This window comes from Montipora foliosa, chromosome 2 (assembly GCF_036669935.1).
Source record: "Montipora foliosa isolate CH-2021 chromosome 2, ASM3666993v2, whole genome shotgun sequence".
Taxonomy (NCBI): Eukaryota; Metazoa; Cnidaria; class Anthozoa; order Scleractinia; family Acroporidae; genus Montipora; species Montipora foliosa.
This window is the reverse complement of record NC_090870.1, coordinates 19,198,451-19,208,450: the sequence shown is the minus strand read 5'-3', so window position 1 is coordinate 19,208,450 and position 10,000 is coordinate 19,198,451. Positions and strand designations below refer to the sequence as shown.

The 10,000-nt window shown below is 38.5% G+C and overlaps 1 protein-coding gene across 2 annotated transcripts in view; it reads right to left on the bottom strand.

The window, feature by feature from the left end:
• The window catches only part of LOC137992620 (ribosome biogenesis protein NSA2 homolog), a 9,963-nt gene extending 3,994 nt beyond the window's left edge, over positions 1 to 5,969 (bottom strand). Inside the window, exons 1-8 of one of the 2 annotated variants that reach the window (XR_011121724.1) lie at positions 5,855 to 5,965; positions 5,504 to 5,571; positions 4,607 to 4,672; positions 3,175 to 3,228; positions 2,922 to 3,072; positions 1,916 to 2,000; positions 832 to 926; positions 239 to 277 (exon numbers count right to left, since the gene is read on the bottom strand). Coding sequence is in view for 1 of the 2 variants with exons in the window: in XM_068838056.1 (XP_068694157.1) it covers positions 239 to 277; positions 832 to 926; positions 1,916 to 2,000; positions 2,922 to 3,072; positions 3,175 to 3,228; positions 4,607 to 4,672; positions 5,504 to 5,571; positions 5,855 to 5,857 (561 nt within the window). In the remaining variant the exon portion in view is untranslated. Of the gene's footprint in view, positions 1 to 238; positions 278 to 831; positions 927 to 1,915; positions 2,001 to 2,921; positions 3,073 to 3,174; positions 3,229 to 4,606; positions 4,673 to 5,503; positions 5,572 to 5,854 lie in introns of both variants that reach the window. The other variant, XM_068838056.1, reaches the window with a different exon arrangement.
• Between the last annotated feature and the right edge of the window lie 4,031 nt (positions 5,970 to 10,000).

Genomic DNA, 10,000 nt, shown 5'->3' with positions numbered 1-10,000 from the left:
AAGAGGCAAGAGGCAAGTGACATTAACATATCTACTTTCCTAGTGAAAAAATGGTCTCCTGGCGACATGTTCCTGGTTTCCATTTATAAGCCTTACTGGAGAGACAGGCTGAGAGGGAGAGAGAGAGTGTGTTTGTGGAGTATGAAAATGTCATGATGTCACCAGTTATAAAACTAAACTGAAAGCTGCTTTATCCAAAAGTAAGTACAGTTTCACACAACAAACTTCAGTATCTCACCTCAGGATGGGTGACGTGTGCCTTTTTGAAACGCAAGCCCTAAATAATTACAATGTAGCAACAAAATCAATTTCACATTAACTTTCTTATAACAAAAAAACATGCTCAACAGACTGGTTGAAGGCAAGATCCTTAATAATAAACAAGATCATTAATAATCAGTTGTCTTTTTTTCATAATTTTAACAAATTACAGCCATGGGGCAAAGGTCTTGTGTAGCAACCCAGTTTCTCTTAATTAATCTTTTTTTTTTGGTATTACTAAGTACAACTTGGTACAACGATGCAATGGTTAAGCATCTTATACTGCTAGCACATACGCATAATTATGGAAAACAAGAGTCACCTGTCAGAGATGGTTACTGGTATACAATGCACAGTACATACTTTACTTCACTTCGTGGTGTAAAATGTAAAATGTAGAATGGTATGAATAAACAATGGTTACAAATTTTACAGAATGATTCCACAAATGTATGCACAAGGTGAAGAAAATTCCACAATTTTTAACATGTTTTCTTTCCAGACCATTGGTGACACATGTAAGCACAACACAAGAAAAAGCAAAAGCAGCTAAGTTTATGATTGACTTACCATTGGTCTAATGAATCGTTCATACTTTGGAGGTTTCCTAGTGAAGCCTTCACCAACATAACACACTTTAGTTACCATTCGTTTCCAAGCCTTTTCTAATAAAACGTTGATGGAAAACAAGCATTAGCAATGGCATCATGATTCAAAATTTCAATCACAATAATAATGTTACGTTCTTTCCAGCCAATGCCTATAGATACAAACTTGCAAACTGGCCCTTTTAGTATCGCTTACAAATGTAAAAATAAAAAAAATTTAACCTTGAATAAGGCTAAGCGAGAAAGAAGACGAGCAATAAGATCGATCCCGATCACACAACAACACGAACGGCTCCTTTACGAGCCACCGAGTAATAAAAGTCCATATTACACCAACAACAACTTCTCTTCATTTTACAAGTAATTTAGTTCGGCTCGTTCATTTGTTACTGTTTTAATTTGCTGAGAAAATTCTTTTATCAAAAACACTCGGCTATAAGCCGAGACCCCTTCTACGACTTCATATTTGCCCAAATTGAGTGAGGATTTGTGTAAAAATCGCGCGGCTTATAGCTGAATAAGTATGGTAATCATAATTATGCAGGGTAAGGTTTAACTGGAAAAAAGAAGCCTCAGAACCAAAATTGGGCTTCAAAGACTTCTTGCTCAGGACCTCTTCATGCAAAAAGCACCTAATTGATGGTGTAAAAAAATTGATTCCCTAGTAATAGAAGTTGTTGTAAGATTTTCTTTTAACTTTTCTCGATTGTTCCCTACATTATGGTGACTCGAAATGTGAAATTTAAAAAATAGGTCACCAAGCTCGTTTGGGAGATATAACTTGCTCATTGCGATTTCATCTATCAATGACAAGTTTGTTCCATCGGTTCATGCTACGTTTTGCAGGAATAGGAAGCACAGCTTTCACGTGATTCTTGAAATAACAAGACAGGTGTATTGTATTGTTCAAAAGGAATAATTAACTTTAATGTTTGTTTTATGGCAGTCAGGCACACGTCATAAAAGGCACTGACTGTGTTATACGCAGAACAGGATGTGCAATGCAATACTAGGGAATCACCTGAAGGTTTTTTTATAAAACTTACTTTTTGACTTGCCAGTTCTGAGAACCTTGAAAACTTCATCTTCTCCTACTGCTTGTACCTTTGGAAGGGGAACATCCCATTTTCCCTGATAGAAAAGGACAGAGAAATAATAACTACAATATTATTACTTTAACTTAGCAAGGGCTACAGTATGTTGTGGTTCAAACTTCTCCTTGATTTAAAATTTCTCAAACCAGCTCAACTTTGATTTTTCTTCGTCTACTATTCATTATCATAATATGAAACAAAATTGAACTGGAAAAGAAGTGACTTAGACAAACATTTGACTGAACTGGTTTAAAAAAGAACTGGTTTTTAAAAGCCACAACAACTACATTCCCTGGAAAGTACAGTACAGGTAAGAGATACATGCAAGGGTCCACATTTACGCGTTTTTAACACATTTGTAGGTAGTCCCAATTTTAACATGAATGGTACATTGTACACATGTAGATAAAAGACTACCCTTTGTCACAGAGGTTTTTCTTGAGATGCAAGAGAGCCACGTAGCGGTGAAGTTGAGTCACAAAGAGGCCACAAGAGAAAAACCTCTGGTTACCTTGGCCATGGATCTCACTTTCATGCAGACACCAGGGTCAGGATCTGACCCTCAGGCTCGGATTGGTTGATATTTTTACCAACACGCAAATCAGTATGATTGGTTTGTTTGATTGGTAATACCGAGGGGATGCGTGATTGCTAAGTTGCCACAGGTCCCTTATGTAATTATCAATTTGACGCATTTGACAGCTGGCGTCTGCATGAAAGTGAGATTCAAGTCCAAGAAAACCAGAGGTTTTTGTCTTCTCACCGCTTCGTGGACCTCTGGTAGCTCACAAAAAATCTCTAGGACTGGGGTAATAAATTGCTGTAGGTAAATTCTGTTGTTAGCTTATAAAGTTGAAACATCTTCATAAGAGTGCTTTGAGCTGCAACAGGCGCAAATGTGTAGCACCCAACAAATACAAAAAATAATAATAATGAGAGCCTTTTGTTGTATACTCACAGCTTTTTCTTTTCTTTTTTGCTTGATCATGTTACTCAGCACCTTGGCACGGGACTGTCCCTCTCTGTCTAACAGATATGCAGGCACTGCCCCTTCTGGTACATTTTTACTGTCTTTTGTTTTTGTCTGGCGTTCCTCATGCATTCGTATCCTAAATGACATTAACAGGATTGTTAAAAAAGTTCTCCTTGTATCTTTCAACACTGACAGTGGCATTTATCTATTTATTATTATATTATTTATTTCTACTCACGTCTTTTTCATCTGGATTTTTTCAAGTCGCCGCTTCTTGTTGTAAAGTTTGGCTCTGTAAAAGAAAAAGTTAAAGAAAGTTACAATGCACTTCTTTTGGCATGTTTTTTTTTTTCCACCCATTTAATCATTATGTCTAAAGCAAACTTTCCAAATTATCTTTTTGAAAAATATTATTTAGAATGCTGAAAAAAACATGGTAGCTGCTATGTTTTTCTGCCAGTTACACAATGCAAGGCTTTCTTTTGTAATACAGACCCTCTTCTTTAAGGGTAAAAACCCCAATAACCAAACACTGGCCAACTACTGTACATACTTCAATGATACATGTAACTATCTTCTGTAAATGAACACTTTCTTTGGCATTGAATATCGTCGTTAAAAAACAAATCGAAAGTGCTTCAGTGTTGTCTGTACTCTTATCGACAACAACATTCGTCATCATAGTGTTCAAAATGATTGGTTTATTTCCCAAAATGAGCGTTCCTGATTGGCTATTTCATTGTGTGACAAATTGACACATGACCCAAGCAGCGTTGTCTAGACCCTTATCAACAACAGCAAATTAGCCAATCAGATTACGAGATTAGAAGCAATTATGGTAAAATATAAAATCTTCACATCTTCAAAGGGTAAAAGACTGTATAAACAGTCCTGTTTTTGATTTTCCAGAAATCAGTCTTTAATTTTATTCATCCTTCTAACCTATGTACAATTTTACAGAAATATACATGAAAAAAACTAAAAACTTCATCAATAATATTGCTCTCTTGACTAGATATCCACCTCAATAAACAATTTATTTTTTAATATACATGTACATGTACTGTTTACAAGAAAATTAATTAATTGATAACTTCATGCTACTATCAGACGTTGACAACTGAAAACCGTTGAGTGAGTCGAGTGCTGCTTACATTTACCTAATGTGTAATAAGTTTTCTATTTTTGACTGTGTCATCCATTGTTTTTTCTTCAGGCAACCAAAATCTAGTCGCCCAATAAACTTTCTGGTCGTCTCGCACGCAGAGATAACCACTAATTTTGAGCACTGAATTTTCCTTTACTCATTAAAATCATCACCAGTAGTTGTTGTAGTTGAATTCTAAATACAACAAATTTCTTCTTTCTATGTTTCTATGTAGATTTTCACCTTAAAGTCCCAATGACACTTATTTCTTCCCCGTTTTTAAATTTTTGTTTAAGTATCTAGAGTGTCTGGAGGGTAGTACTTCAAATTATTTGGCCAACTAAAACTTGTGGATACATTATGAGGGAAAGTTGTTTGAAGTACTACACTCCAGACACTATAAATAGTTAAACAGAAAGTTAAGAAACAGGGAAAAAATAAGCAACATAGGGATTTTGAACAGTAAGATGGTTTTTTTTCCCGCAGTCCCTATATTGGACTTTTTAAACTCTGTCCAACATACCTGAGGCCATGGAGTTTGTGAGCATACTTAGCATTTGTATGAGGTTCACGGCCCTCCTTTTTTCGTCTGAAATTGTGAACAATAATTGTACATGCAGCATTAAAAAAGCCCATTACATGAACATATGAAGAATCCTTTTCCTCCTCAAAGTGTCACCTAAGGATTTTATTCTGTTTAATGTCAGACTACATGTATTTTATGCACCTATCAATTTTAAGCCGCTGGGGGGGGGGCAGCCATTTTGTCCATCGAGGTGATTATCGGCTGATAATCCGAGATAGCGAGCCAATGAGAGCACGCGATTTTGTATAATTACCTGTTTATGTAATGTATGAAATGCATTTAATTAAATTTACTCTTTAGGTTCTTGTCCAGTACGGCGAGAGCTGTAAGGCTCTGGTAGTTGGTGAGAGTTTTATAAATACGGTGAAAACAGAATTCAAAATTAATATTGACAACGAAATCTTGGTTTCAATTCGAAGACGAATGGCAGGAGTTTGTGGATGTTGACGCTCTGGAACACGTGGCACATCGTCCTAAGCTCCGGGTGCCCCTGGGGTGAGGAATTTGCACTTTTTTCACCCAGGATGACTTCCCTGGGGCCAGGCATTTGAACAGAAAAACTGATCTGAGTTCAAATCCCCTGCCTATGCCTGGCCTTTCCCCACCCCCACCCCAGCAGCTTAACATTGATAGGTGCATTACTCCTTAATGAGGATCATTTAGTACGGAAGGGTTAACACAAAATCAGATGGTTAAAAAACAATTAAAAGTACATAAATAAAAAATTACAATTATGACATGATAACGTAAGCAAAGGTTTAAACAAAGTGGGCGCCATGAAAAAAACAAAGGTCTATATGGCACTCTTTAACGAAAGATAAACTATCCACTCACTTCCTCTCAAAATGATCGAGTCTGTATCCTCGACGTTTGCGAGACTGTTCGACATATTCGTTCTGAGGCTGGAAAGGATCAAAATAAAACAATATAGTATTTTAGCAAGTCAGGTTAGAGGTAAGATTAAAATGGCAATTTTTACTAGACATTATCACAGCGTCTAAAAAAACAATCGAGTGCTTTACATACTGCGTAGAGACTATAAAGCCACTTACGTATTTTATATCATGTGGTGTAAGAGCTGGTTTTCGGGAACGTTGAAAAAAGGCTAACTTCGTGTAGATTTTCAGAAGATCATTGCATAGAAACAGTTGAAGAAAGCAAAAATGGGGTAGTTTTATTCCTTACCATGGCTGTAAATGATTATGCACGTGTTGGATCCCAAATTTAGCAAAAGTTTTTAGCTTCTTTCATTTACGTACCATATCTTGTCGGCCATGCTTAACACGCTTTCCCGTGATTCATTGCACAGACATGTGTGAGTTAGTTTGTGGCTTCCAGTCCTCAACTCTAATAGCGAGCTTATGCAACAGGACGGCTTAGACGGCTGGAAGACTCAGCCGTCCTGTTGCGTAAGTGAAGAGCAACAAACATATACATGTTTTTCCCCATTGGACAGGCCTTTATTCCACTTGCAAGAGAATTTTTATCGCGTCAAAGAAAATCTCGCTATCTTTGCATGTCATTATTTATTGCATGGTATTTCCATTCCTTTTTTGTTTGGATGCTATAAACAGGAATTAAAGCGACTTCCAAAATTTTCCAGAGATCACAGACTCGGTTGTGTCATATATGCCTGTTACTTTTTACGGTTAACATGTTGTGTAACCGACAGAAGAGAGAACAGCTCGAAATATCACTGCGTTTTCGTCAACTTAACATTCAGTTCTTCAAGCTGCCGAATGGTAAATGATGACTGATGAAGCTTGACTATACTGTACCAGCAGTTGCTAACTTAACACGTGAAAGGCTGTTCCGTTTAGGTCAATCGAACGCAAAGTTAGGTTTGCATTCTAGTGAATGCAACTGATTCGAAACCGATAAAGTTCGCACAGCCCATAAAGACACTGTGCAATTTTTTCGTGCAACTTGTCTCATTTCCCAATGTAACATAACCTGCAACTGCCAAAAACATGCCGAGACAAGTTGCAGAAACCGTTGCGGAAAGTAGAATTGCTTTCCGCGATGTTTTTGGTAATTGCAATAACGGCATGCATTGTTTACAGGTCACAGGTCAGTCAGGCTTACATGTCATTGTTGTAACAATGGTTTTAGTAATGTTAAGACAATAACCTGTAAACCTGACCTGTGACCTGTAAAAAATACCTGCCTTTGCAAGAAAAATAGCCAAGAGTAACAGCACCTTAATTAATAACCAGTAAAGTTGGCTTTTTATTATCCAATATCTTCTCGTTTTTCCATGTACTTTAACTGAGTCTGCCACCATCCAGTCATCTTGACTGTCAATAACCAAGACGTATGGAATATCGCCTTGCAACAAGGCAAGGCAGGAAAAACACTTAGATGTGCTTTCTCCTTCTTTATTTAAAGTATCTCAGTTTTTACTTCCTTATAACCGCCTGGCCTGCTGAGTACAGCTGATGGTCGTCAGCATACATCGTTAAGTAGTGTTCAAAAATTTGGTTTTATCAACGGAGTTGATAATGTAAATTGACCACCGTACAGAGATTCTAAAAGCTGACGTTTCGAGTGTTAGCCCTTCGTCAGAGCGAATCGAGGGATTATGGGTTACGTGTAGTTTTTATAGTAGAGTAGGAGCTACGCTATTGGTGGTAACATGGCAACGGGAAAAATAGGAATACATTAATTAAATGAAAAGCGTTCGTTAATACCGTGGGGATTAAGAGTGCCAATCTGGAAGATGAATTTTTGTTCCAGATTCTTGCGGCTTTCCGTCGTACCTCACGGATGTAGGGGAAGGCCACACATAGCGATGTGTTTTTTGGAGTGGTTAGGGAGATTAAAATGGCGAGCGACTGGCTTAGATGCATCGTAGTCATTCTTCTCAACATCGCGAAGGTGTTCACGGAATCGGTCGCTTAGCCGTCTACCTGTCTCGCCAATGTATAATTTATTTCATAATGTACAGGTTATGCAATGAATGACATTTGCGGAGGTACATGTGAAACGATCGGTGATCTTAACAGAATCCCGATATTTTGCTAGTGTTAAGAATGAAAGGACAAGTTTTGCATCGTGAGCGGGCGCATTTGAAAGTACCGGTTGGCTCGTTTAATAGTTTTGAGCGCGCTTCTAACTAAAAAAAAGCCCACGTTTTTGTCGCGTTTCAACGAAACAAGTAGAGGTTGCGAAAAGATTCTACCAGTCTCGGGATCATTTTGGAGATTTTAAAGTTATTAAGAATGATACTTTTGACTGCGTGATTATGAGGATGGAAAGTGAGGGTGAATGGAATTCCGTCATTCTTATCTTTTTGTGACGTTTGTAGTGCTGACTGTCGATCAAATTGTTGGGCGTGATGATGGCCCGCTTTGACCACAGAGACAGGATAGCCACGTTTTTCGAAGAACTGGCACAAACCACAAACTGCCTTAGGTGGTTTGTACAAATCGAGCACTGTAACATCGTAGTTACAAAGTTTCAATTTGATAATAAGAGATTGAAAGGTATCGTACTTTCTCGGAGGCTGTAGTCTTTTAGTTAGTAAGCTAGAGGAGAAAAATGCGATGATTCCACGTCCTCCTTTACGACGATCTTGGCGATAAAGATTGAAACCATCTAATTTAAATTGATTATTAGGGTATGTCGAGTCAATTTTCATTTTAGTCAGAAACATAACTTGTGTTTTGAGTTGGTTCACTAAGATTTTGAAGTCTTCGAATTTATTTTGTACGCTGTTTATATTCAAATGCCACATTTAAAGTTTTCTGCAATCCTTTTGTCCTGATGTAATTATCCTTAAAAGCACATCTCCCAAACCAGATCTTTATAAGCTGTCCCTTTCAAAATCACTGTTTTAGAGGCCCCCAAAAAGTTTAAAACTACAATCCTAGACAAATTGATTGGAACACGTAACCTTTTTTTAGGCAGTTATGGGACGCAAAATAGACTTCACAGCAAAACTGGTCTTTCCATACTCCCCCCCCCCCACAGTCAATGTTGAACGTGCTCAGTGCCTTCAAGTACTTTTTTGACCTGGTTTGGAGCTAACACTGACTGGTGAAAGGTGAGGAGGAGGAGGATGAGATGGTAAAGAGAGAAAGGAAAGGAAAGGAACTTTTTATGTGCCTAGTCGTTCTAGAGCGGGAGCCCTAATTGGGGACACTGTAAACTGAAATTAAGAATTAACGCAAATCAAGTCAAATATTGGTTTTTGAGGAGAGAGAAAACCTCTCGCTGCAGAGTAGAGAACCAACAAAGTCAACCCATATATGACACCAGACCCAGGCAACATTGGTGGGAGGCGAGAGCTCTCACCACTGCGCCATCCCTGCACTCCTGCAGGCGAGCGTTGTAGTGTCCCAATGTAATTTGTCTAGGATTGTAGTTTTTAATAAATAGTGTTAGCACATCATGCAGCTCATTTCCTGCAAACGAGCAAGAGGCGCGGTGATGCATGTAAACGGTAAACGGGATTCTCAATCCCACGGTGGCGGACAAAATACTTTGCTCCACAGTCTCTTTCTTCCCAGGTGTATTCGTAGCAATCTAGCGCCGGCCTTTTTAGGCGGCTTATGAGGTCTTTTCTTACCTCCCAGGGAATAAACTACTGTGCAAAGCATCCGGTACGGCTAACGGAGGTCGCAGGTTCGATTCCTGCCTAGAACTGCTTTTGACTTGTCCCTTTGCCAATGAACTGCAATCACCAATTGTCCCTGACATGTGCGTTATCATGGAGTCGACATGGCTGAATTAGCTCGAGGGGCTTCTAAGCAAACGCGACACCAGCCAACTCGAAAGCTACGATACTTTGGCTGCCGGTGCCTACTATTGTTATTGCGCATACGTTTTGCGCATCTCGAGTCGGGTTTCCTAAGGGTGATGCTTTCTAATATTTTTGCCCGGTTTTAAACTATGCGGAGAAAGCAGAACGTAGCAAGTGTTCTTGGTATCCAAAAAGAGGATTCAGGGTAACCATGAATTTTTCAGAGATAATTAAGCTTCCATTTGGAAAAGAACGCCATACATTGCTTTGTATTTTATATAACAATAGTTCAGATCTGCTTTCCCCGCATATTCATAACCCGGGCAAAAATATCTCTGAATCAGTAGGCACCGATATTTAACAATTATTCCGTGAGCGCGCGTTGGGTATGAGATGGTAAATAGCGAACGAGGCGAGTAGCGCCGAGTTGGCTATAACCAGTCTCATATCCAACAAGCGCGAATGGAATAATTGTTTTATTAAATTCCTTAAACTCCAAAACTTTGGAAGTACGAAATACGAGCGAAAAAAGCGAAAAAATCCGAGTGAAATCGAGAAAACTTGATGAAGATGCGATATTATGTAAT